The sequence below is a fragment of the Sminthopsis crassicaudata genome, chromosome 5, assembly GCF_048593235.1.
Source record: "Sminthopsis crassicaudata isolate SCR6 chromosome 5, ASM4859323v1, whole genome shotgun sequence".
In the NCBI taxonomy this organism is placed as follows: Eukaryota; Metazoa; Chordata; class Mammalia; order Dasyuromorphia; family Dasyuridae; genus Sminthopsis; species Sminthopsis crassicaudata.
In genome coordinates this window covers 17,081,989-17,108,367 of record NC_133621.1, presented here as the reverse complement: position 1 = coordinate 17,108,367, position 26,379 = coordinate 17,081,989, and the positions used below count along the sequence as shown (strand labels likewise).

The window sequence follows — 26,379 nt, the reverse complement described above, 5'->3', positions numbered from 1 at the left end:
AGAAGCTGAGTCACAAGCTTACCCAGGAGTAGCTGTCCTAGCCTATTTCTGAAAATCCCAGTTGGGCACAATCCCCTCAGGCTTCCTTGTTCTCTGCAGGTTAAAGAAGTGCCCAAGCTAGAGAAAAAAATGCTCTCTAGACTCTCCTATAAAGTGTTTTGGCTTGGGGCTCATTCTGAATGTTTTTTTTTTTTTTTCCCTGTCACCTTTCTTCCCCTCTCACCTCCAATATTTCAAAACACAAACTGTCATTGAATTTTTTTTTACATATATCTGAACTTTCCAATATTTCATGCTCCTAGAGAGCCATTTCTCAAAGCAAGGAATGTTATTATTATTATTTTTTTTTTCCTGAGGCATTTGGGGTTAAGTGACTTGCCCAGGGTCACACAGCTAGTAAGTGTTAAGTGTCTGAGGTCAGATTTGAACTCAGTTCCTCCTGGTCCCAATCCCCCAGTCTTCTCTGAGTTCTCTTTTAGCAAAGAGGGATTTCTCTCAAAGATGAGTCCTGAGTTTGAATTCTGACTCTTGACATTGGCTGTGTGATCCTGGAAAAGTCACCCACGTCTCTGATTCTAGCTACAATCCTCAAGTGCTGATACATAAAGTAATATAGGCATGTTGTTCTTCTGTCCAAATCATGGATGTCAATTATCAGCATTCAATTACTAATTCAGAAATTCTAACTAAACAGAGAACTTCCCTCCTCTAGATTAGGATAAATCTCTCCCATGGTATCTTCACCATTCAACTGATGCTGCTTTCTCCTAAATTACCCAAAATCCTAGTCACCATTTTTTCTCCATCTTCCTCTGGTGCTATTGATCGCCTTACTCTTCACTGTGAGATTTTCTATGCTTCTACCCTTCCCCTCAACTGTGAGGCCTCCTCAGTCTCCTTTTCTGGATCCTCATCCTGGGTATCCTTGAGAAATATGGTTATGATATTGGATTTAACATATATTGGATTACCTGCCATCTAGGAGAGGGAGTGGAGGGAAGTAGGGAACATTTGGAACATAAGGTTTTGCAAGAGTCAATGTTGACAAATTATCCATACATATGTTCTGAAAATAAAAAAGCTTTATAAGTTTTCTTTCTCCCTACATTCTGGGAAGGCAATTTTTTACATTAAAATTGAATTTACTAAAAATCAAATTGAAAGGGAAAAAAAGAGAGAAATATGGATATATCCCAAGCTTTGTGCTCTTTCACTTGGTGGTCAGATCCTGTTGATTCGATTTTACCCTCTATGATGGTTCTCAGATCCATTTATCCAGGCCTAATGTCTCTCCTGAGAGTCTCACAACTCCAACTTGGACACTTTGAGCCAAGAACTTCTGAAGGGGGAAAATGTCTCTCCTGATGCAGGTTACAGCTGTTCTGCCATTTAATAATCCTGAAGAGTGGCGTGAGCATGTGACTCTCCTGGTCCCAGGAATCTCTGCCAGTCATTAGCAAGGCTTTAAACTCTTTCTGATTAAGAGGAAAGTGTTGTCATCATGGTAGAGTAGATAGAATAAATGGAGCTGGCCTTTAAGTATAACTCTTTGTGTCTTGACACATATTTCTTGTGTGACCCTGGGAAAGGCACTTAACTCTCAGGACTCTAGTCAACTCAAGAACATAAATTGTACAAAGGTGATGGTGATACATATTCCCTCACCTGGAAGTTCTCTACACCAGTGAACCCATAGGCTCATTCCTTTTCCTACTCAGTTATTTATAAGTTCATAGACTTGAATATAAGGAAAACATTGAATGTGGGAACCCAGTGGAGTTGGTTCTTTTGGGAGAAATGTTCCTGATGATCATTTAGTGCTACTTCAATGATGGCAAAAGACTGGCTATTAAAAGGTCAGGTCGGAGGGGCAGCAGGTGTGCCGATGCATGAGAGACCTGATATCTGATAAAACCAAGAGAAAATGATAAAACCTCCAACATATTAGGTCGACTCCTGGGTGCTGAACTTTGACAAGGATATGGATAAAAGTCTCACTGGAGGGACAGGAATAGATGTGACTAGTTGGAGGGAAGTCCCAAATCAGGAAGATCACAGATATATTTGGATTATTGAGGAAAAAGGTTGATATTCATAGAGCATTTTAAGATTTGCAAAATATATTATAGATCATATCCTTTGAACAATAGATATAAGGTCTCTGCTTTCACTTTACAGATGAGGAAACTAAGGGCTGAGAGACATTAATTGATTTGCCCATGGGTACAAAGCCAGTTTTAGACACACTCCTTCCATGATAGCATAGTTCCAATATTAAGAAATACTTTTTATTTCACTTCTAAGTTTTATATTTTTTTCTTTGGTTGTTTTTTTTTTCATTCCTAAAACAAGCTTTCCCTCCCTCTTCATGAGTTCTTTTTTTCCAGTTACATGTAAAGACAATCTTTAACATTCATTTACATTATTTTTTGAGTTCCAAATTTTCTCCCTCTTCTCCTCCCTAAAATAAGCAATTCAATATAGGTTAGATATGTGCAATCATGTAAACATATTTCTATATTCATCATGTCCTGAGAGAATACTGTTTTCCTAAGAAACCATTGCAGGTGATATTTCAGATCATCAAATATTTCTTTTGAAAATAATTGCTACCATCATTTTAATTTTCTATTGATGTTTTAAGTTGAAGTTTTAAAGAGTGGATGATGGCTCTCCAGATCTCTCCCCAGACAAACACAACTTTATCACCATTTAAAATTCCTTCAATTGACTTGGCAGATCTCCCAACAATCAGCCCCACTCATTTCCCTTTTCTCCCCTCCACCTTTTCTTGCCTTTTTTGTTAATTTAAATTTATGTATGTATATATATTCAAACAACTCCTCCCAAAAATCTACTCTTTCCTCCCAGAATGAAATACTGATGTCTATTCTTGGAGGGGGACAAAAAGGTAACATCTTTTGAAAATTAAAAAAAAAACAAAACTCTCCATAGACTCAATACTCATAACTATTCACAAACACTTAGGTCAACTCAAATTGCCTTTTTGAGAGGCGGCTGCTCGGTGGATATTGACACATAAAACAGCAGCATCTTTTGATTTTCCCATGTCTACTTTGGCAGTTTTGTCAAATGAGCAATATTTTGGTGGTTTCTTCTCAATTCCTTCTTCATCAACTTTTGTTTGTCCTCTGCTTGACTCAAGTGACTGACTGTGTCTTTACTTCTCTAATGATCCAATTTAATTTTAAAAATATACATATGCACATATAAACACATACGTACACACATGCACACACGTGTGTACACACGGCTCCCTCCTTCCAACCAGACCGAGATTTCATCCAGCTCCTGGCTTATAAAGAATAGAAGCCTTGTAGGCAGAGGGAGGATTTCATCCCTATGAGAAATGCAGTGGACTGGGAAAAGAGCAATTCCCCGGGCCCCTTCCTGCTACAATAACTCTATTGTGATTGTCTGAAAGCTGGTGGGATTCACTTACTCTTCCTTGAAGTACATGGTCAAAGCAAATAGGTACATGTTTGTTACCTGTGGCTTCTCAAACTAGATACAAGCAGCTTCGGCATGCCGAAGTCCCCTGAAGCAGAGAAGCGGACCAGAAATTCTCCCTGGCCAGAATGTAAAAGGGACGCTCCACCTGCCCATTCCTCTCCACATCACTGTCCCAAATCAAGGAGATCACAGATATATTTGGGTTATTGGAGGAAAAAAAGGTCCATATTCATAGAGCATATTAAGATTTGCAAAATATATTGCAGATCATATCCTTTGAACCACAGATATAAGGTCTCTGCTGTAAGTATTATTAGCATCTTTCTTTCACTTTACAAAGCTTGCCTTCCTAAGGCTGGCTTAGCGGCCATGGGAAATACAAGCGCCCAGGAGAAATTCCGCCCAATACAAGGGGAGTTCGGGCTAACGGCTTCGCTCCCCCTTTCTCCACACCCCCACGCGCCCCAGAATTTGCTTTGCAAATCATTGCCCGTTTGCAGCTTTTGGCCCCGCGGTCTCTGGAAGGGTTCTCTTGCTCAGGGCCTTAGAGCTGTAATATGTGGCAAATGATTAACTCTCTGCTCCCAAGACTTTCCTGCTTTAAATTGGATGAGTTTCGTGGTAAGAGGAAAAAAAGAGACAGAAACAGGAGTCACCTTAAAGTGACACGGCCAGCCACGTTTAATGGTCCACACTGAAAGGCGGTCCAGTTCGGTGCTGCGGGTGGAAAGGCGTCCACACCGCCCACATCACAGACTGAGGGGTCTCGGGGTCACCAGGTCGGAGCCACTGGGAAAGGCCCCCAGGGTCCCGCGCATGGCCGACCCCAGGCCCAAGGCCAGGAGCTGACTCGGGACTCGGCGCTTTCCACTACCCCTCACCGCTTCAAAACCTCGCGAGGCTAGGTTGTCGGCACCCGCGTCCCCCGTGGGCTGCTACCGACACTTTAAAGAGCCTGTCCGGTGCAGGAAGTACCGTCCCGGCGCTTTCTTCCCAGAATCCCAACGTAAGCTTCGCTTTGATGGAGCTAAGCTCGAGAGCGCAGTCTTCTCCCTCCCAAAATCAAAATAAAAGGGGAGGGGGGGGAGGAACCGACGAGTTTTGAAAAATCGTTCTCTTAAAGCCCCGCAGCAGGTGGTTCCCTTAAAGTCGACGCTTCATTGAATCCCGAGAGCCCGAGAACGGCAGGTCCCTTCCAGCGCCCGGGGCGGAGTGTGGCACAGAGTTCGGGTGGGGGAGGGGGCTCCCCGCGATCCGGAGGCCGGCGCCCCGTTACTGCCGCTCTTCTCGGGGGGCGCAGGGGAAGCCCGAGTCCTCCGGGGGCTTGGTCCCGTCCGGGAGCAAAGTGGCTCTCACCTTCCTCTTCTCTTTGAACCTCCCGGAGCGGGAGATCTTCAGGTTGCGCCGGCTGCTGCCCAGTTTCTCGTCGCCCAAGCGCTCGAGCCTGGGGGGCTCGCCCGGGCCGGGGTGCTGGCAGTCCTGCCGGGCCGGGGAGGGCTCCCTGGGGGCCGGCTGCGGCGCCGGGGCGGGGGGAGGCTGCGCCCCTGCGCCCCCGCCCCCTCCGCCGTCCTTGCCTTTCTTCCTGCCGCTGCTGGTGAAGGACTTCCACCAGGGACCCGAGGAGGAGCCGCCGCCGCCGCCGCCGTCAGCCATGGCCGCTGCCCCGCTGCTGGGTCCCGGCGGCCGAGGCCAGGTGCCCCCTCCGGCGCCCTCCCCGCTGGAGCCGGGGCTGCTGCCCTGGGGAGGGAGAAGGAACCCGACAAGGTGACTCTCCCTGCCCCCGCCCCTCCCTGACACACCCCCTCCGCGGCCGCCCCCACCCCAATGTGGGCTCCGCTCGGCGCAGCAGCGGGGCGCCTTATCTGCGGGAGCCCGGGAGGGCGGGGCATGGGGGCGCGGGCGGTCCAGGAAGCCCGAGCTCCGCAACGCGACCAGAAGCCGAGTTCGTTCTCCCCCTCCCCCTCCGCGTACCTGGCAACGGGCTCAGCCGAGCGCCCCCCTCCCCCCCCCCCCGCAAGCCCAGGGTCTTCCGCTCCCGCCGGGGCTCCCGGGGGCCTCTGGGCTCGCAGAGGTGTGACCGCACCACCAGGTGGAGACTACCTCCCGGGAGGCCAGCCTCCGAAGGGCGGGTTTACCAGAGGGGAATTCTGCGCGGGGCAGGGCCCGAGAACTGGAGCAAAGCTGCCCGGCACTTGGAGTGGCCAGGTCCCAGGGAGCGGAGGCTGGGGGAGCCCCAGACGGCTCCGGCCGCTCCGCAGGGGCAGACTTTGCGCTCCCCTGGCGGGACGAAGGCTGCGGCCCTGGACGCCTTTCCGCGGGAACAGGTGGTTAGCCGAGCTGGGCCGCGGCCTTCGTGGGCCGGGGGAGGAGGCAGGTTCGGGGAAGCGGGGCAAGACCTTCAGACGGAGCTGGCCACAGAGGGAGGGAGGCTGGCATTTATACCCTAGTCTTTAAAAATGGGGCTGCCGGGCTCTGGCTTTAAAGCGACTAGAAACTTTTCTGTCCAGTCCCCGAGACTTTGAGGACAGACTCCGGAGCCCTTGCTCGAGGCCTCTCCCGCCTCCCCCTCCCCTAGGCTGTTAAACCTGCTACCTGCCCTCTCCCAGGGCATCGGAGGCTTCCAGAGCAGCCTCTGGAGGTGGGCAGCCCCTGACACACTGACATGGCCCCACTGGGCCCGGCACTTGGCAGAATGGGAAGCGCCCCCGGGGGTGGCTTCTGGGCCTGACCTGCTTGGGAAGGAAGCTCTCACTCTTCCGCCAAAAAGTCGTCTGGAATGGCCCTCGGAGGTGGGCTACTCCGAGTGGCGCAGGTAGCGCGAGTGATTGGTGCAGTTACTTTGATAGCGGGTGGGGGGGCGGGGCGGCGAGGGATGGGAGGGATTTGAATCTAGCTCTTCAGAGGTCCCTTCTCTCCTCCGCCCCCCGCCCCCATTACTGCTCTGTCAGCATCAGCCCTGGACAAATCCTGGATCCTTGCAGCTTCAGTGTCCTTAGCTGTAAAAAAAAAAAAAAAAAAAAAAAAAAAAAAAAAAGGGGGGGGGGAGGGGGCTAGAGCAGGGGTTAAACTGGGATCCATGAATTTGCTTTAAAATAACATTCTGATAATTATTACTCCATGTGGGTTTCTTTTGTAATTTTGTGTGATGCATTTAAAAGCTTTACTCTGAGAACGGATCTAGACCGCCAAAGGGGACTGTCTCACACACAGGTTAAAGACTCTCTAAAGGTCCCTGAATCTAAATCTATAATCAATAAAATGGGATTATATCTTCTCAATGGAAGCGCTCTAGCGCCCCTGAGGTGGCCTCCAGTAGTAGCAGAAAGAACCGGGGGGAGGGGGGTTCAGCGATGTAGGAGTGGGGGAGCAGTCCTAAAGTCAGGAGGACCTAAGTTCAAATTCAGTATCAAAACAATACATCCTAGTTGCGTGACCCTGGGCAAGTCATTTAACCAAGAGACAGAGAGGAAGGAAGGAAGGAAGGAAGGAAGGAAGGAAGGAAGGAAGGAAGGAAGGAAGGAAGGAAGGAAGGAAGGAAGGAAGGAAGGAAGGAAGGAAGGAAGGAAGGAAGGAAGGGGAAGGAGGAAGGAAGGAAAGTAGGAAGGAGGGAAGGAAGGAAAGAAGGAGGGAAGGGAGAAAGAAAGGAAAAGAGAAGAAAGGAAAGAGAGAAAGAAAGAAGAGAGAAAGAGAAAGAAAGAAATGAAGGAAGGAAGGAAAGAAAGTAGGAAGGAGGGAAGGAAGGAAAGAAGGAATGAAGGAAGGAAGGAGGGAAGGAAGGGAACGAGGAAGGAAGGAAGGAAAGTAGGAAGGAGGGAAGGAAGGAAAGGAGGGAAGGGAGAAAGAAAGGAAAAGAGAAGAAAGAAAGGAAAGAGAGAAAGAAAGAAATGAAGGAAGGAAGGAAGGAGGGAAGACAGAAAGAAAGGACTTGAAACTGAGTTACAGTTGACTTCTTCCCAAGTACATCCCTTTGTAACCTCAATAAGTCCCTTGCCCGGTACACCGGCTCTTTTGCCCGGTGCACTGGCTCTCCCTCGGGCAGCGATCCATCTTAGTCCCCAGGGATGTTTGAGGCAGCTACAGAAAAGTGACCTGTGGCCCTGAGGGCTTCACACACCTGACTTGTTGGAACCTCTGGTGCCTTAAGAGGGACAGTGACAAAGTGATTTTTTACAATCCCCTTTTTAGAGGCAGCCAGTCCGTTTCCCTCCCTTCATGGGTGAGGAAGTCGGGGACATTACTGTGACTTGTCCAAGAATATACACATACTAAGCGTAAAAGACAGGATCCGAACCCTAATTCCCCCCGGAACCACGGTCTTTCTATCCGAAACGCGCTGGAGAGAGCCCTCCCCGAAAGTTTCCAGCCCAGGTGGGTCACACTCTCTCTCTAGGACAGTGGGGCAAGTCACTGAATCTCCGAACTCCCGGGCGGTGTTTGTGGGCTAAAGTGGGACCGCTGGGAGTTTTAAATGGCAGAGAATCCCCACTTTTCCGAGGACTGCGCCCCTTCTCTCGCCCGGGTTCGGGCTTGTCTCAGGCTGCCCGAAGCCTGCCGCGTTCTCCCCCAGCGGCCGCGCCCCCGGAGGCCACCTGCCACCCGACCTGCCGCAGGCCGGGCCGCTTCTCTCGCACTGGAGAGCCACGTCGGGCCGGGTGCGTCCGCGCCCACTCTCCCCAAACTGGCGGAAAGGTGGCCGCGGCCGGGCTGGGCCCCGCTGCCTTTCACACTCTTATCTCGGGGCGAGCAAGGTCAGGGAGCCAGCACCAGGCTCCAGACGCCCGGGGGCGGGAGGCCGCTGCTCGCAGCGGGCGGCCCGAGCCTGCATTCGGGCGAGAGTGCGCGGAGGCGAGCCGGTCCGCCCGCCAGCTTGGGGCGACCTGGGGCAGCTTCCCTCCGAGCTGGGGCCGGGGTGGCCATCAGCAGCTGGGCCGGCAGCCGGTAGGGCCGCAGGGCAGACTTCTGGGGAGGACCGGCTTGGACCCCCGAGAGAAAGCTCTTTCTTCCCTCCCCTCCCCCCCTCCTCCTCCCCCGGCTCCTGGCGGTTTCTCACCTGCTCTGCCTCCCTCTTTAGCAGAGAGCGGAGAGAGGCAGAAAGGGGCGCTCGCTGTGCTCCGGCCGGGGGCGGGGTCGGGAACAGCGCGGGACCAGGAAGGGGGTGCCCTGCGCCCACTGCTCAAGCGGAGCAGGAAGGGGGCGAGAGCTTCTCGCCAACAGGTGTCCTGGAGCCCCGGGATGCTCGGCGGGAGGCGCAGGAATTCGGGGTCCGCTCTCTTCGCTGTAAGCGCCCCCAGCCACACCTCCCCCCCCCCCCGCCTTGCCACAGCCCCCTCCCCCGGCTGGGTGGGACTGCTGCAGAACTGCTTCCCCGCGGGAACGGGGGGCCTCTGCACGGCCCGCGAGTGCGGCCCTCGGGGTCCCTCGGAGGCTCCTGGGTGACCTTGGCCCCGGGGAGCTGGGCGCGCGGCTAACCCGGCCGGGAGGAGGAGGAGGCGGGCTGCTCCCTTGGCCTTGAGGGGAGGGCGGGGTCCCCCGCGCCCGCGGCTTCTGCCACGGCCGGCCCGCGCCTCCCTCCTGAGGCCGCGAGTGCCGGGACCTGGCTCGGGGGCGGCACAGAGGCTTAAGGAGGCTCCCGGGGCGGCTGCGGACCTTCCCGAGGTTCCAGACTTCATGGGAAGGTGAGAACTTGGCGCCGCCGCCTGCTGGCCTCCCGGATTGGGCCCGAGGTACCGGCGACGCGGCGCCTGCCTCGGGGGTTGATTGGAGCTGCCGGGTCAGAACATCCCGAAGGAGGCGGGCTGGCGGAACGGGACCCCCGGGCGGCAGTTAGGGGGCCGGAGTGTGCCTCCTGGGGCGGGGGGCACTGACGGGCCCCCGAATAAGAGGGAGGGCACAGCTGGGCAGGAGTGTGGGGGCTGGCGGGCACACCTGGCTGGGGGAGGGGCTGATGTATACAGTTGTGGGAAGGACTCCCTGAAAAGGGAAAGCATGGGTATCAGATGGGGGTAAAAGGGCGGAAGGGGCTGCTGAGCAAATTCTCCGGGTGAGCGAGAGGCCGAAGGGGAGCGCCCCGCAGAGAGGAGCGGGACCTTGAGCTGAGACTTGTTGGCCGCGCTGATCACTACCTCCCTTCTCACTGGCACAGCGTCTTTCCGTCCCCCCATAGATGAGCCACTCTCTCCTCGGCTCTATTTTGAGGAAACTTCTGCGGCCCAGAGCCCGGGACCAGGAGCCAGAAGAGCTGGGCCGAGCAGCTGCTCTCCTGGACAGTTCCCTTCCTGAATCTCGTGGTCTCAAGTTTTAAAACAAGAAAATAAAGCCCCTGAAACTCCTACCTCGAGGAGCTGCTGAGAGGTTCCTTTGAACTGATGAATGTGGGAAAAGCCCTCGCAGACCTTAAAGGAGATTGAAAGTGTCACTTCTTAATACCGAGTGGGGCGGGACGGTGCAAGAAAACTTCTTCTTTTGGTCTATCTGCTCCCCAAAGTAGTTTGAGAGAGTTTCCTGAGGCACTGGGGTAAATGACTGGGCTGAGGTCACACCTTGAACCCAGAGCTTCCTTGCTCTCTATTTACGATACCCGGATGTTTGGTCCTGGCAGTCACTGGCTTCTTGTTAGCTATTGGATTTTGGCCTTGCCCCCAGTTCCCCCAAACCATGTGGTTTTCTAGAGTCGGGGAGTCCCACATAAAGTGTTCTTTAGAGGATTTATCTAAAATGTTATCCAGGGGAAACTCATTTAGTAACCCCAGAATTAGGGGAATGAAATTTCCTTTCCCCCAGATTAGGACTCGAGAAATGGGCCCTGTGGAAGGTTTCGATATTACAGGAGATGTACATAGTGATGTCTCATAAGATCATGAATTTAGAGGCCAAGTGCTGATGGAGGCAGAGCCTCCTTTGCTTTTGCCCCCATCTCTTAGCTGCCTCTTCCCCTTCTTTCAAGGAGGCCCACACATGGGGCAGCTTATGTTCGCTGGACTGCTCTTTTAAGAGGAAGAGAGACACTTGCTCTCTTGTTGTTTACAAGCCCACCTTAGGGAGACTTTGGAGAGAAGAACTACTGTTGCCCACAGGGAATGTATCCAGTCATCATGATGACTTTGGACGGGAAGGAGATTAGCTTTTTATTCCCCTTTCAAATTCATGTGTGCTGTTACACTTATTCTTACATTTTATGGTCCAGGAAGATTCTTTCATTTCCACTTGTGTGTTCTTACAAAAAAATTTTGGTCCATGAAGATCTCATTGTGTGGCAGGACTGGCCTAGGAGCAGTACATGGCAGGTCAACTCCCTGACAAAACCATTATAAATGACTTGAGGTTTATGGTTTAAACTTTAAGGTTCGCAAAAAATATTTACATTATCTCACTAAGGTCTCCCACCCCAAGAGACAGGTAGTGTGGACCTCATTATCCTCAATGGACAGCTAAAGAAATAGGCCGAAAATTAAAGTAATGGACTTTCCCGTAGGTCTACAGCTACTAAATGTCAAAGGCAGGATTTGAAACCAGGTCCTCCTGACTGCTATTCCATGTTGCCTCGTGTGCCTTACAAGCTCTGAGTTGTTACAAGTTCTCTAGCCTAAATCCTTCATTTCAGAGACTGACATAAGGACATGGTCTCTTTTCTGTCAATGGGTTTGTGGATACCTTGATAGCGGTGCTGATCACTCCCCTCTGCTTGTGACATCTTTCCACTCATCCTCCAAAGATGAGCTCCCTCATGTGCTGCCTGTTCTCTCCCCGTCTCTCTGCTGATCTCCAAATGCCTTTCAGACACCTTATACTCACTGCACCCCATAAGAGTTGAGTCCCTAAACTCTTTCCTGTCCCTCCTAACTTTCTTATTACTTCAAGGGCAACATTTTCCTCTAGTCCCTTAGGTTCCCACGGTCTCTCACTCCCCATGCTTGATCTATTGCCAAAGTGCATCCATTTTGCCTTGGCAACATCTCTCTCTTATGGTCCCTTCTCTCCTCTGACACAGCTTCATCACCTCCTGCCTGGACTATTGATATAATCGACAAGCTGAGCTGCGGTCTCAAGTCTCTCCCCTCTCCAAACCACCCTTCCTCTATTCAGCTAGATCCAATCACCCTCCAATCACCAAAGTGATTTTCCTAAAATATGGATCTGATCATGTCACCCTTTCCTCAGCAAACTCCAATAGCTTCCTATTGAGTCTGGGATCAAATACAAGATGCTCTGTGTCCTTTCTAACCTAGCCATTTCCTACTTTTCTGTCCCGCCCCCACAGTGATTCTGGTTGGACTCATGGCTCTTCCATTAATGATTTGTCCCATCTCCTGGCTCAGGCTTTCTCTCAGGCTGTCCCTCAAGCCTACAATGCTCTTTCTTTTCTTTTCTTTTTTTCTTTTCTATTTATTATTTTTATGTTTATTTATTAACTTTTTTTGACAGTACATATGCATGGGTAATTTTTTACAACATTATACCTTGCACTCCCTTCTGTTCCGAATTTTTCCCCTCCTTCCCTCCACCCCCCCCCCCCCGAGATGGCAGGCATTCTCATACATGTTAAATATGTTATAGCATATCCTAGATACAATATATATGTGCAGAACCGAATTTTTGTGTTGTTATTGCACAGGAAGAATTGGATTCAGAAAGTAAAAATAACCTGGGAAGAAAAATGAAAATGCAAACAGTTTACACTCATTTCCCAGTGTTCCTTCTCTGGGTGTAGCTGATTCTGTCCAACATTAATCAATTGGAATTGGATTAGCTCTTCTCTATGTTGAAGATATCCACTTCCATCAGAATACATCCTCATACAGTATCATTGTTGAAGTGTATAGTGATCTTCTGGTTCTGCTCATTTCACTCAGCAACAGTTGATTTAAGTCTCTCCAAGCCTCTCTGTTTTCCTCCTGCTGGTCATTTCTTACAAAACAATAATATTCCATAAGCTTCATATACCATAATTTACCCAACCATTCTCCAGTTGATGGGCATCCATTCATTTTCCAGCTTCCAGCCACTACGAAAAGGCACATACAGGTCCCTTTCCTTTCTTTAGTATTTCTTTGGGATAGAATCCCAGTAGTAATGCTTTTTCTTTTCATCTCTGCCTCCTGGCTTCCCGCCTTTGTTAAGTCCCAATAAAAATTCTCATCTTTTACATTAAGCCTTTCCCAAATCCTCTTAATTCTAGTCTTGCTATCATTTTCTATTTAGACCCAACATAGCTTGTTTGTACATGATTGTTTACATACTGGCTTCCCCATTAGACTGTAAGCTCCTTGAGGGCAGAGACTGGTTTTTGCAGTCTCCATCACATAGTAGATACTTATTAAATGTTTATTGACTGGAGAACTGCATTAATCAATTAGTTGATTGACTAGGGGGAGATGAGCTTTCCCTAAGTCTGTTATCATTTTGTGATGTTGTCCATTTATTTTCTTGTAATTACAACATGGCCATTCTTTTTTTTTTTTTTCTTTTTTTCTTTATGGCCATTCTTCTTATCACACATTTGAGGGAAATCTTTTTTTCTCACTCCCTTTCCTACAGGTCAGTACCAATTTTAGGTTATGATCCATTGACTAGATTTTGGACACGACCTTCTGTCAGGCAGAGCTTACAAATGCATTTGTTCCAACAGGATTCTCCTCTGTGACAATAACTTTACAGAGGAGGCCTGCCAATCTCATCAACTAACTCTGCTTCATTAGAGACAAAGGAGAACGACAAAACTCTGGCCATGCTGCTTTTTTATGGAGCACATGGGAAGAAGTGATCGATGAAAACTTTAATAGATGTCAACCTCAAAAAAAAAGAGGAAAGAAAATAATTCTTTTCCCATGTTTGACCTAAGCTTGTCTTCCTTACAATCAAATTCCTTCAGTATCCCAAAGTATCTGTTAACTATTTTTGACTCTGCCCTAGGCAATCCTGTCACTTTAGATACACCTTGAGTCTTACTTCCATCCCAAGAAGTCTCCACTGCAGTGTAGCAGCCCTGAAACCCTCTTCCGCCACCATCTCCCACTTTTATTTCTTTCAAGAAGCATTTTCAAGTTTAGATCAGCTGATGATCTCTCTGTCTACCTTTTCTGACTTGGATATGAACTCTTCTGCTATTTTCCCATTATTTCCCATCCTTTTCCCTTTTTCCACTGACTCTAACTTTTGAAATCCATTTATGAGTCAGCAGTGGGCCATGACAGCTGAAAAAACACATGTGATGTTGGGTGGTATTCAGAAAGGGCTGGTGTCCAGGATTTTGCTGCATTCTGCTTTAATCCAGCCTGCTCCTGAGGAGATCCTTTCCAAGCCTTCTTTTTGGGTCACAGTTTCCTCATGTGTCACAGGGGTGGTTGGACTAGCGAGCTAGGCGGTCTCTTCCAGCTCTCTTTCCTATGTACATGTCATGAGTTTTGCAGGGATCACTGGGTCATGTTCTCCTTTTATTTTGATGGTATCTGTAGTTCGGTCTCTAGAATGGGAAGGAAGGCTGAACAAAGTCAGAAGTAGATGAAGGAGCAATCTCATCTAGGATCTCCTTAACCAGAGTCAAAGTGAGAAGTGGGTGCCTGATGTAACTGACAAGATGACGCCATGTTGTCCAGGGGGGCTTTCTTCAATGCAAGCTATTCTACATCTAGGAGAGAATGTTCTAGCTCCTACAATGCAGCCAAGAAGCTGTAAGATTGAGGATCAAAGAGCTGGGGGCAGGTACTGGTTCTGACACAGTCCAGCTCCCACCACTGGGAATCTAATGCACGAGGATAAAGTAGCTGGGAGAAACCTTTGCTCTCAATGCAACACAAACTGTGCTCAGTACCAACTGTTTTTAAAGCTGAGTCCAACTCATCTTTATTGCTGCTCATTCTCTGATTTTTTTGGTATAGGAATTTTCTGCATACATTAGGAAACTTTATTACAGGTAAATCAAATTGCTTATTAAATACATAAATCCAAGGCTTTACTAAGAGACTATGTACCTTATAAAACTTGTCGTAAGGGCAAGAGACTAAAAATATGCTTGTTTATGAGAGAGAGTGGAGAATAGAGCAGTAGTTCTGAAACCCTTTCATAAGATCTACAGATTTAAAATTAGTTTTTATTTTGAATATGGTAAATGTCTAGGTACGTTCATTTATTTTTTTTAACATTTCCTTATGAAGCACTTTGGGAGAGAAAAATCAGAACAAAAGGGAAAAACCACAAGAGAAAAAGAAAACAGAAAAAAAACTGAATATAGTATGTATTGATTTACATTCAGTCTCCATAGTTCTCTCTCTGGATGACATTTTTTATGGTAAACTGTAATCCCTATAAACAAAAACTCTGGGAAAACTCTTAATAATTTTTAATAGTATAAAGATACTGAGAACTAATGCTTGAGAATCACTAGAATAGAGGATGAAGTAGATGACTGACCTTATGGAGTAGTGGAAACAGCTTGGTCTTTGGAATTACGGACCTGGATTCAAATCCTACCTGTGAACCCTATTACTTATGTGACCAAGACATTCAACTTTGATGAGGATGGGGATAGACAGAAACCGGATGGTTTATCAGGTTCCTTCCAGTTTTAAAGCAACCATCTTATGTGTCTTGGTGCGCCACTCCTGATACCCAAGGACCATGTGGCAAATCACTAAAGCTCTTCAGTGTTTAAAGTGCTTAAGGAGACTTTCTAAAAATATAAGTGACAGAGAAGGAGCCCCCTGGAATAGGTAGAGGGAATTTTCTTCTTCTAATACAACCACAGGTTCTGGTCTAGGTTCTCTTCATCTCATAGTGGGGTTCACCCGTCCTCTCCTCAGCTGCCAGTGAAGATCACTCCCTGCTCAGCAAACTCCAATGGTTCCCTGTTACCTCCGAGATCAGCTGGGCAAACTTCTCATCCCCTCACACCTTTCCCTTCCTGTTTTCTTCCCACCATATTCTAGGATCCAAAGGCACTGGTATTCACACAAGAGCCACGACTTCCTGCCTTTTTTTTTCTGGCTCTCCCCCAAAACTTGGATGGTTTTCCTCCTTACCTCCACTTCTTGGCTTCTCTAACATCCTTCAAGACTTTGCTCAAATTCCACATTCTGCCGTAGAACTGCCCATTCGCCACTTGGCCACCCCACCTCAGCCTTCTCTCAGAGATGCTCTCCTCCCATTCACACTGTCTATATCGTACACGTGGGTGCATGTTTTCTCCCACGTTAGATTGTAACTATACAGATATGTGAACATCTCACTGGCCAGAGGATTTGGGGCAGGTAACAAGGAAGGTGATACATGGTGGGCTTATCATCTTTCCAATGAAGGTCTACTTTTAGAAATTGGAGAAAATATCACTAAATACATATATGACTGGAAAATAGAAATTAGTTTCCTATATAATATATTCATATATATATAATTTTATCTAATATAGAATTATTAATAATAATCACTAATATAATAATTATTAGTGCTATGATATAAATTCTATTGATATATATAATTGGTACTATATATATGTTATATATATGTAATATATAACAGTATATATAATAGGTACTATATATATGTGTGTAATAGGTATTATAATATATAATAGGTACTATATATATGTTATATATGTGTAATATATAACATAGTATGTATAATAGGTACTATATATATGTGTGTAATAGGTATAATATATAATAGGTACTATATATGTGTGTAATATATAACATAGTATGTATAATAGATACTATATATATATATGTAATAGGTACTATAATATATAGTAGGTACTATAAAATAGGAACTATATTCCAACCATGAAATAAAAAGATGGGATCACTAACAGTAAAGCTAAATGTTGCAGGAATTCCCATGAAATGCAAAAAACAATCTAGGCTTTATCAGCCCGGAGAACATTAACCTACCAGATCTGTATCTGACCAAGGAACCCTTTGCCACGTGGGCCCCCACATGGTCACAGACCCTCCCTTTCCTCCTAAGGCGTCCCTCTGTGGAGAATCCATAGGAGAACATGTTGATGAGAAGGGCCCACACAGAGCCCTTGAAGTCCCGGAGAGGTGCCATTCCTGGGGATACAGCACGTGACCACCTGGTGGAAGTCAGCTCTGAGAAAGCACATCACACATAACTTGGACAGGGAACAAAGACAGGGGAACCCATGAGAGACACAGAGTTCCCTGAGAATGCTTCTCAAGCCTGTTTGTGCCCAGTCCCAGACTCATTGTTCGCAGAGAACGGCCTCTCTGAAAGGGGAGCCTGTGACCTCTTTGACAGAGAGAAGTAGGCTCTGTTCTGTTCTGTTCACTGGGTGATGGAGACCTGGGCTTAGTCCATGAGAATGTGCAGAGAGGAGGTGTCCATTTGCTGAGGGGGGTCAGGAAGGCAGTCAGAACAAAGGTTCTGGTTTTGTTACCTGGGGGATGTCTGGGGACCTGCTTCCCCAATTGGCTGCCTCTGTGGTACCTGGGAGTGCTATGTTGTAGCTACCTCCGGGGGGTGTCCTATTTGGGGAAAGAACAACAACAATAATCCAGCATTCCATAGGAGAGCATTTTGTTCACTACTATGTACCTTTCCTGAGATACCTTCACATTTTACAAATGAGGAAACAGAAGTCAAATGATTGGGTCAAGATCTTACAGCTGGGGCTGGTAGAACTCTTGAACCTTGTGTCTTCCCGTTTAAAAGACCAGAATCACCGAGCCTGGGGATTGGAGGCAACCTCAGGGGAGTCTAATTCATATTCTACAGGAATCCTCAATAAAAAATACCCAAGTGCTTATCCAGAATTGGTTGAAGACTTCCAAGGAACAGGAATCCCTCCCTCTTGAAGCAGCCCATTTCACTTTGGGCAACTCAAATTGAAAGAAAGTGTTTTTGTGGCTAACATATAGCCACAAACACAACAATAATACCATGCTGGAACCCTCATTTAAACAGAACCAATTGCTGCAGCAGCCACGTCTGACAGCCATGCACCATGAGGCACCTGTGGCGCTCCACTTTTCTACAGAGAGGGGGAAATATCCATTATCTGTCCTCTTTGGCCAGGAGCTCCTCACCATCTTTGTGCTATGGTCTCCTCTGGAAGTCTGATGGAACCTATGGACCTTCTTCTCAATTTTACCTCGTGTAATTGAAAGAAATGTGAATTTCTGTGAAAATAAAGATCAATTTTTCCTCTCTCCAGTTCACACATCTTCTGAAATCTACCCACTGTCCCCAAGGTAAGAACCCTGTCTTAGACCAGGATCGGTCGCTTTAATCAGAATGTATTTGTCCTTTGGGATTGCTTACCTTTGTGGTATCGGAGGCAGCCTGAAGGCAGAGGGGCAGAGAGCTAGGATGTGCTGGTCGTACAGTGGGGCACACCTTACTAATTCTGTGATGCTGGGGAATCGCTTTGGCTCCGTTGTTGCTCAGTCATTTCAGTCACAAGTGACTCGTTGTGACCCTATTTGGAGTTTTCTTGGGAGACGACGGAGTCCTTTGCCATTTCTTTCTCCAGCTTACTTAACAGATGAAGAAACTGAGGCAAACAAGGTTCAGTGACTTGCCCAGGGTCACACAGTTAGGATGGGGCTAAGGCCAGATTTGAACTTGGGAAGATGGATCTTCCTGACTCCAGACCTGGTGCTCTAACCAGTGCACCACCAGGCTGCCTCAGAACTACTCACTTCATTGTATTATTCATAGGAGTTTTCCTGTGGGTCTCCTTCAGGGTTATCTTCTATTGTTTTGAATAAAAATTGGATTTCAGGTAACTAGAGGTAGCGTCTGAATTCTGTGAGGCAAAGGACCATTTTTTCCTTTCTTTATATCCCCAGTGCTAAGCATAGAGCTCAGTATACAGTAGGTGCTCAATTTGCTGAATGACTAAAGCAAAGGAGGTGCACCCCTTAGGAAGAGGAAGGGATCTTGGAGACTATTTAGTCAGAGACCTGAGTCCCAGAGGTTACAGGATTTATTCGCAGTCCCACCGGTAATGGCTTTGGATTGGGACCCAAGTCCCAGCCACGGGCAGCCCCAAGCGGGTCGGTGCTTTCCAGGTAAGTCCTCCGAGGGGAAGGGCGGCCAAGGGAGCCGGGAACCTGAAAGAGAAGTCATGCCTGGCTAAGTTTTAGAATCTGGATCCATGCTGTTTCTGCATGTGGCCAGTCCAGAGAAGGAACGGATGAGATCATCTCTGTTTATGTTCCTGTGACCAAGAGCCATTGTTCCTATTTACTTTATGATTTATGGGTCCAGCTTGGTCCTAAGCTCCTGCTTTTGTGTGCTACAAGCAAACTACCCCTGCTGCTCAGGAAGGAGCTAATGGGGGCAAGGCGACGGCCCTGGGGAGGGGGGCTTCCAAATGCTCAGCGGTACGGGCTCTGGGTCACTGAGGAGGGGTTCAGGGACACCAGGAATAAGGGCCACCCCTGATACCCGGACCCCTCTTGGCCATTTGTCCTCAGCTTCTCCAAGGGCTGCACCTGCCAAGGTCAAGGAAGGCCTGAGGTCAAACAAGACCTTAGACATTTACTAGCTACGTGACCTGCAATAATGTCTTCTGTGAAGTGGAACGCTAAGCAGCACTTACCTCAAATGAGATAATAATATATGTAAAGTGCTGGGAAAACCCTAAAGGGCTATTGTAGGGCAGCTGGGTGGTGCAATAGTTGGAGCACCGGCCCTGGAATCGGGAAGACCCGAGTTCAAATGTGGCCTCAGACACTTCCCAGCTGTGTGACCCTGGGCAAGTCACTTGACCCCCTACTGCCTCAGCAAAAAGAAAAAAAAAAAAGATTGTTCCAACTCTATGACCCTAGGGATCCTCTTTCCTAATAGGGTGACGTGTACAAAGGGTTCCCCAATATTTAGCAATAGCTCTGACCTAGCCTCCACTTAACTACATGGGGAATACCCATTATTAGAGTGATGGCAATGGAAGGGGCCTTAGGGAAGTGAGCTGCCAGAACAGGTGTTGGACACAGCCCTCTCCCCTGAGCCCCTCTGTCTCCCTTTGAGCTTCTGCTGGATCGTGGACCATCTTTCTCCTGGGCCTTTTGCTGCTCTCCAATTCTGGGTCTCATGCTTGAGTACTGAGGAGTGGGGGTGGGGTGATGGGCCAGGGAGTGCTCCCCTTAACCCTCAGCTTGTCCCCTTAGTGCAACATTGACCTTTCAGCCCCTCATAACCAGTAAGTGGGGGTTTCTTTACCTTCTTTGTGCCATGAGCCCCTTCTCTGAGGAAACCAACCCACGGACTTCTCAAAGGAAAAAAAAATCGTAGATAAAAGATGATAAATTTCATTTTGACTCTTAACTATTTGAGATTAGTACTATTGATCAGAGAAATGCAAATTAAGACAACTCCGAGATACCACTACACACCTGTCAGATTGGCTAAGATGACAGGAACAAATAAAGATGAATGTTGCAGGGGCTGTGGGAGAACTGGGACACTGATGCATTGTTGGTGGAGTTGTGAAAGAATCCAATTCTGGAGAGCAATCTGGAACTATGCCTAAAAAGTTATTAAACTGTGCATACCCTTTGACCCAGCAGTGCTACTCCTGGGCTCATATCCCAAGGAAATACTAAAAAAGGGAAAGGGACCTGTCTGTGTCAAAATGTTTGTGGCAGCTCTTTTCATAGTGGCTAGAAACTGGAAAATGAATGGATGTCCATCAATTGGAGAATGGTTGGGTAAATTGTGGTATATGAAGGTTATGGAATATTATTGTTGTATAAGAAATGACCAGCAGGAGGAATACAGAGAGGCTTGGAGAGACTTACATCAACTGATGCTGAGTGAAATGAGCAGAACCAGGAGATCATTATACACTTCAACAATGATACTGTATGAGGATGTATTCTGATGGAAGTGGACATCTTCAACATAGAGAAGAGCTAATCCAATTCCAATTGATCAATGATGGACAGAATCAGCTGCACCCAGAGAAGGAACACTGGGAAATGAGTGTAAACTGTGAGCATTTTTTGTTTTTCTCCCCAGATTATTTTTACCTTCCGAATCCAATTCTTCCTTTGTAACAACAACGACAACAACAAAATTCGGTTCTGCACATATATATTGTACCTAGGATATACTATAACATATTTGATATGTATGGGAATGCCTGCCACCTAGGGGAGGGGGTGGAGGGAAGGAGGGAAAAAATTCAGAACAGAAGGGAGTACAAGGGATAGTGTTGTAAAAATTACCTATGCATATGTACTGTCAAAAAAAAAGTTATAATTATAAAATTAATTAAAAAAAAGAATACAGAAGTTAAAGTAAATAAAGATAAGGACAAAATAAAAAAAAACAAAACTATTTGAGATGAGTAAAAATAAAGATGATTTTTCCCCTTCCAAGTTCCTGGACCTCTTAAAATCTGTCAGGGGCTGCTTTGAAAGTTGGGAGGGACCTCCAAGGCCATCAAGTCCCAGCCAACCTGAATGAGCTATTCTACCTATGAACGCTCATCTCCCCTCTTAAAACAGAAACAAAACACACTTGGGGGTGGGGATGGGGCCGGCACCCACTGTGTGCCCCATCCCTTTGGTGTTTGAATTGTCTGTTTAAATCAGTCTCTGGAACTTCTGCTCCTGAAGTGTGGGACCAGAAGATTTAGGCAGAGTGATTGCTCAGTTAGGAAAAGGCGGAGAGACTTCCAGCTCGGGAAGATTACCCTGCAAAAGGCAAGTTGTCCATGGAAGAGCAGCGGGGTTTTCGCCTTTTGTCCTTACTTTTACTCTGCAGTAGAAGAGGATCTCCCATGATTACCGTACTTGGGCTCCAGGATCTAATGTGTTTAAAGCCTCCTAAAGTACTAGGACACAGCTCTATCACAAGCTCCTTTATTTACTCTGAGGTTGTCAGGCGCAAACAAAGGCCTTGTATTGTCATCAAATACTTCCAAATGAAAAAGAGCTTTATAAATGCTAAAAAATAATACCCCGGACCATAGGCAAAGGCACTCCCAAGAACACTCTGACCCACCTAAGGCAGAAAGGATTACTGGATGAGTCACAACTGGGCAAACACCCCGACTGGGGCTGATAGGAGGCTTTCCCTTATGGGCTTGCTTCTTAGTTCCCCATCCCCCATCTGTGCTTGGTCAAATTCTGCTCCTACTAAGGTCACCTTCAGTCAATAAGCACCTACTGTGTGCTTGTTCCAAGCACAGGGGATAAAGAAGAAGGCAAAACCAGTGCCTGTCTTCTGATTGCCTCTGGTTGGCTGGGGGGGGGGGCACTTCTCAGCATGGCCCCCCATCCCTCACAGGTACCTTTCTGATGGAGCTTGGGGCATTTTGGTTTAATGTATTCTCAATGAATCTCTCCAGTGGAGCGCAAGCTCCTCGAGAAGGCCTTTCTTCTCACCTTTTCCTCTTGCTGTAGCTCCTCCTTGGCACTCCCTCCCCTCCCCTCCTGCAGGTCTCTCCTGAGCATCTCTCTGGTACCCAAAGCGCTTTGTACGGATTTCCTGTTCTCCATCTGAGGCACTTCCCCATCCCCCATCAGCTGGAACGACTGGACTATTTTGCACATATCTCACATTGACTTTTCTGTGTATGTTTTGCACCCCCCAGTGAGCTCCCTAAAGCAGATCGTTTCTGCCTTGTCTTCATATATGGGGCGTTTGTAAGTGCGTGTGGAATGAATCGTTTATTTTGTATTTCCCACTGGAACCTCCACGGGGATAGGAATCGGTCTGATTTCTGTGACACAGAGAATTATGGGAAGGCCGCTCGTTCTGCCAGAGCAGTCTGGCCCCTTCTCTGCAGCTTGGAGACTTAGACTCAGTGAGACGCCCAGGATCCTACAGCTAAGGATATGTCAGGGCAGGATTAGAATTCAGGTTTTTCTGAAGGCACCTCCTTACCCATTGCACAACACTGCCTCTCAACCATTGTTTATTATATAAACCATCATAATAAATACATAATCACAATCTATAAATTAGTGAAATGGATAAATATATAGATTTATAATTATAATAAATAAAACAATTATTTTCAATATCTTGGGAGGGAGATTTCTCTTGATCTTCTTCAGTGTGAATGTGTATCTAACCAAACCCCGTCACCTGAGAGATTGGCCTTTTCCAGGCACACTTTTTCATGGGATTATGAGGGATGATATGTGGGATATGAAAAAGCAGATACAAGAAAACTTTTCTTTGTCATTTTTCTCCCTTTCTCTGGGCATGGTTGTGCTGGACCCTGACTTTGAGGAGGCAAGAAGCCAGCTGGGAAATAAAGCCCATTTAGTCCAATTCCATTAAGACTATGATTTCCCTTGATCAGAACCCCATGCGTTGGGTCATCCAGCCTTGGCTTGAAGCCCTTGAAGCCCATCTCATGTGCAGATAGCTTCCTGACAGGGAGCCTTTTTATTTGGCCCATATAACAATCCCAACCCGTGAGCTGTAAATCTGCATGGTGACAACAGAAGGAGTTTTGTTTTGTAAACAGTTCTTAGTTCTGCCTCCTACTTTCTGTGTGATTTTGGCCCTTAAACCTCAGTTTGTGCTCTGTAAGGAGTGGAGGGAGCTAGTTCTTTTAAAGCTCCATCTGGTTCCGAAACGTAAAATTCTACATTAATGGTTATTTTACCGTCCAAACCTAAAATTCTACACCGACTGTCATTTGACCATTTTCTTCCCACAGACTGATGAATGTCCTGTTGGGACCGCAGGCTCACTAGCCACAATTAGGATCCTGACCTGTAGCTGTTGACCCCATTGCCTCGGCCCCAAGACCTTGGTTCCTGAAATGTTGGAATGAACGAGGTATGGCTGGCTTGTGGAATCTGGACCCCAATGCTCCCCCTTGCACAGCCCCTGACCCTCGTCACACAAAGCTCGGGCTGCTGCCATCTTGGAATCCCAAGGACGAGTTTTGGAACCCAAGGGCCAGGACTGGCTCGGAGATTTGACCCAGCAGGTCAGAGGCTTTTCTGATTCAGCTATCTCCCAAATGGAGGTCCCGCTCAGATTCGAGTCATGGGCAAATCGACCGCCTGATCTTCCCAGGCGTTGATAAGAAATGTTGAGGAGTGACTCCCCCTATTGGAAATAACCCAACTAGGTTTGTTCAAATATAACTGAAAGGCTCCTTAGACTCATGGGCCTGGCTCATGATGATGGATGGGAACTGTGGGCGATGGGAGGTTGTCCCAGCTTGGCAAATGTCCAGTAAAGGCCTCTGGCTCCAAGGTCATTCTGCGACTGGAGCCTCGAGAATGGGGCTGGAAGTTGAGTGAGACGGGGAAAGCACCTGTGGGAAGAGCCAGTGGAGTTAACTTTGCTCCTGGTGACATACTGCCTTTCAACCTAAGGCTCCATCTCCCCTCTCTAGGCCCTGTCTAGGCCTGCTCCCTTCCACCTGGGGATTCTTACTGCCTCCAAAGCAGACGCCATTTAGATGGGGGGGCTCATCTTAGCTCCTCCCTCCCCAACCATGTGCCAGTGCTCCTCATCCCTGGTGACTCTACATTTACTTGGGGGGGCAGTCCCCAGCAGAAGGGTGCTCACGGCTAGTGTCATAGCTCAGTAGCGCAGGTGCGGAGCGGGTCCGAGGCCAGAAACTTCACCTGCCTCCATCTCCTCATCTGTGAAGGCAATAGTAACAGCCCGACCTCCCAGGGTTACTCTTTGGGAAGAGTCTGAGAATCTGAGGGGGCTGGAAATGTGCTCATGGGGACGTGGGACAGAGTCAAAGATGGGACAGGAGGGTTGCGTCAGCCTGGACACAGCAACACACATGTACAAGCACATGCACACATAGGTACATGCAACATGCATCCGTGTGTGTGTGTATATGTCTGCGGACTTCAGAGCCCACGGGAGGAGAGCTGGACAAAGACAGAGTCGAGGAGAAGTCCAGACCTAACTTTGGCCCCCGGGCCGGTTATGAACCACCATTTTTTCCTTCACACTTTCAGGACTGCCCACACCCCGCCATCTTCCCGAGCCCAAAGTGCTTGGCCACTGCTTCCCTTCGGAACCAACACGACAGCCACAAGAGCTCTCCATACATTTAATGTTTCTTTCTTCCATTTACACTTTCATAAATTACAAAGAAGGTTCACTTCACAAAATAAAACCATTTCCAGATAATTTTTTATGACAGTATCAAGAATTACACACGCTACAACGAAGCTGGACGGTCCTGGGGGACCCTGGAGTGAAGGCACCCCCAGGGATCCCCCCCCCACACATACTGTGCAATCGGGCTGCCGAGGCCCATAGCCCTTGTGACTCCTCCTCTCCTGGAGGACCCCAGAATGCACTCTTCTTCCTTTCCCGCCTCCTCTGTCTGCTTCACTTTGCACACAATGAAATATCAATAGTCAATTTTGCTTTATGAGATCACTCAGAGAACAGTGAATGGCTAAATCACGATTCAGACAATTAGAGGAAAGGATTTAAAAAATCACAATTAAATCGGTAACGATCTGGGGGGCAGTGGTTTGAGTATATTTGTAAGATTTTGTCTGGGTGGGAATTTAGGTGCAAAGAAGCATATTAAAAAAACAAAAAAACAAATGAATAACAAAGAAAACAGAACCAGGAGGGGCTTAAATAACCAACTAGAGATCGGCTTCTGGGAGGAATAACAGACTCGGGAGAACTACTCCCCCGAAGTAAGAACAATCCGTAATAAAGGCCAGGCTTTTTTTGTTTGTCTCTCCCCAGGCTCAGCCAGTGCCCGTAGATCATGGGCTCTTTATTAATAAATAAATGTCGTTGGGTTGGAATGGGAACCGCTTCGGACAGAAGCTCACTTTTCTCCCGCAGCTCAACCTTCACCAGTATGACGAGGAGCTACCTTTGCCTTGAACAAGTAATTTTCAAAGGCCCCCCAGAAGCAGCAGCCAAAGGTTCCCTCTGACCCCCACCCCCTTTCCTTCCAAGTGACCCGCACTGGAAGACCCAACGGGGGAACGGGAGGCCATTCTCCAAACTGAGCCTTTGGAAGCTCAAGCGGTTTGAAGGGGGGACAATGAAGCCGCCATGCTGGCGCTCTACAAGGGGAAGCTCCAGAAAGCCGGGGCGACGTGTGGCCTTGGGAGGCTCTGGTTAGACTGGAGGTATGCCAGAGAGAATACTGTGGGAGGGGTCCATGTGGTCATGGGGGAGGGGGGTGTCTAGTGAAGGGTGATAATAAATGCACTGCATCAAGTTCTCTTTTGCTAAAATAAAATACCATTCTTACTGTTCGTTAACGTAAAAAATAAATTTTATAATATAGGTTCTGTCCAACATTTGACTTAAAGATTTGTCTTTTTAGCGGGTGGGAAATGCCTTAGGAAGCTGCCCCCGAGGAAGGGGCCACTCGCTCGCCCGACAACACCGCTGCTGAAAAGGTCTGCGTTCTCCTAATAAGTTAAAGAAACAGGATCCAGTGCTCTTCCTCAGAACAAACATACAAAGTGGCCGGGCTGGAGACACGAGGTGGAGGGTTTTCTCGCCTCCCCCTCACCTTCCTCGGAGAGAGGTGGGCGTCCATGAGACCCGAGCATTCCCCGGGGGGGTCGGGAGCTCCTTTTCTTTGTTTAAAAAATAAAGCCAGGCAAAACAAGAAGTGTTTTCTTTCCCTCGGCCTTAGGGGCTGGGCCGGCCGAGGCCACAGCCCGCTTCCCCCTCGCTCAGAACAGGACGTCTTCGTTCTCGATTAAAATCTGAACGATGAGCTTCTGGTACCGCATGTCGTTGAGGGTGGCGAGGGTGCTCTCCTCGGGGGGCCTCATTAAGGTGGGGCCGAACACGATCCCCAGGTTCTCGGCGTTCATGAAGTTCTCCTTCTCGTTCAGCGTGACTCTGAAAGACACAGGCGTTACCTTCCCATGGGACTCGTCGCCAGGGGAGACCCGGGCTAAAAGGCACCCACTGTGTGACTCTGGGCAAGTCCCAGCTTCTTCGAGAAGAGGT

The 26,379-nt window shown here is 47.9% G+C and overlaps 2 protein-coding genes and 1 long non-coding RNA gene across 6 annotated transcripts in view; 1 reads left to right on the top strand and 2 right to left on the bottom strand.

The window, feature by feature from the left end:
• Positions 1–2,250: 2,250 nt before the first annotated feature.
• Positions 2,251–8,766, bottom strand: PRR15 (proline rich 15). Of its 2 annotated transcripts, XM_074266606.1 has the most exons (3): positions 8,525–8,766; positions 6,204–6,470; positions 2,251–5,211 (listed from the first exon to the last, which is right to left on the bottom strand). In XM_074266606.1, the coding sequence occupies exon 3, from the start codon at positions 5,125–5,127 to the stop codon at positions 4,747–4,749; it is 381 nt and encodes a 126-aa protein (XP_074122707.1). In that variant the 5' UTR covers positions 5,128–5,211; positions 6,204–6,470; positions 8,525–8,766; the 3' UTR covers positions 2,251–4,746. The 2 variants fall into 2 exon arrangements, with proteins under 2 accessions (XP_074122707.1, XP_074122706.1); XM_074266605.1 differs by lacking the exon at positions 6,204–6,470.
• Positions 7,373–25,637, top strand: LOC141542342 (uncharacterized). Of its 2 annotated transcripts, none has more exons than XR_012482132.1 (3): positions 7,373–7,842; positions 23,114–23,235; positions 25,246–25,637. It is a non-coding gene; the product is annotated as an uncharacterized LOC141542342 (long non-coding RNA). The 2 variants fall into 2 exon arrangements; XR_012482131.1 differs by lacking the exon at positions 7,373–7,842 and adding an exon at positions 8,767–9,149.
• Positions 24,472–26,379, bottom strand: part of CHN2 (chimerin 2) — a 252,977-nt gene continuing 251,069 nt past the window's right edge. For both annotated transcript variants that reach the window (XM_074266602.1, XM_074266603.1), the window contains one exon: positions 24,472–26,268. In XM_074266602.1, coding sequence (XP_074122703.1) covers positions 26,097–26,268 — 172 coding nt within the window. In that variant the 3' untranslated portion in view covers positions 24,472–26,096. The remainder of the gene's footprint in view (positions 26,269–26,379) is intronic.

Coding starts and splice junctions, on each gene's coding strand:
- PRR15 (XM_074266606.1), bottom strand. CDS start 5,127: ATGGCTGACGGCGGCGGCGGCGGCGGCTCCTCCTCGGGTCCCTGGTGG.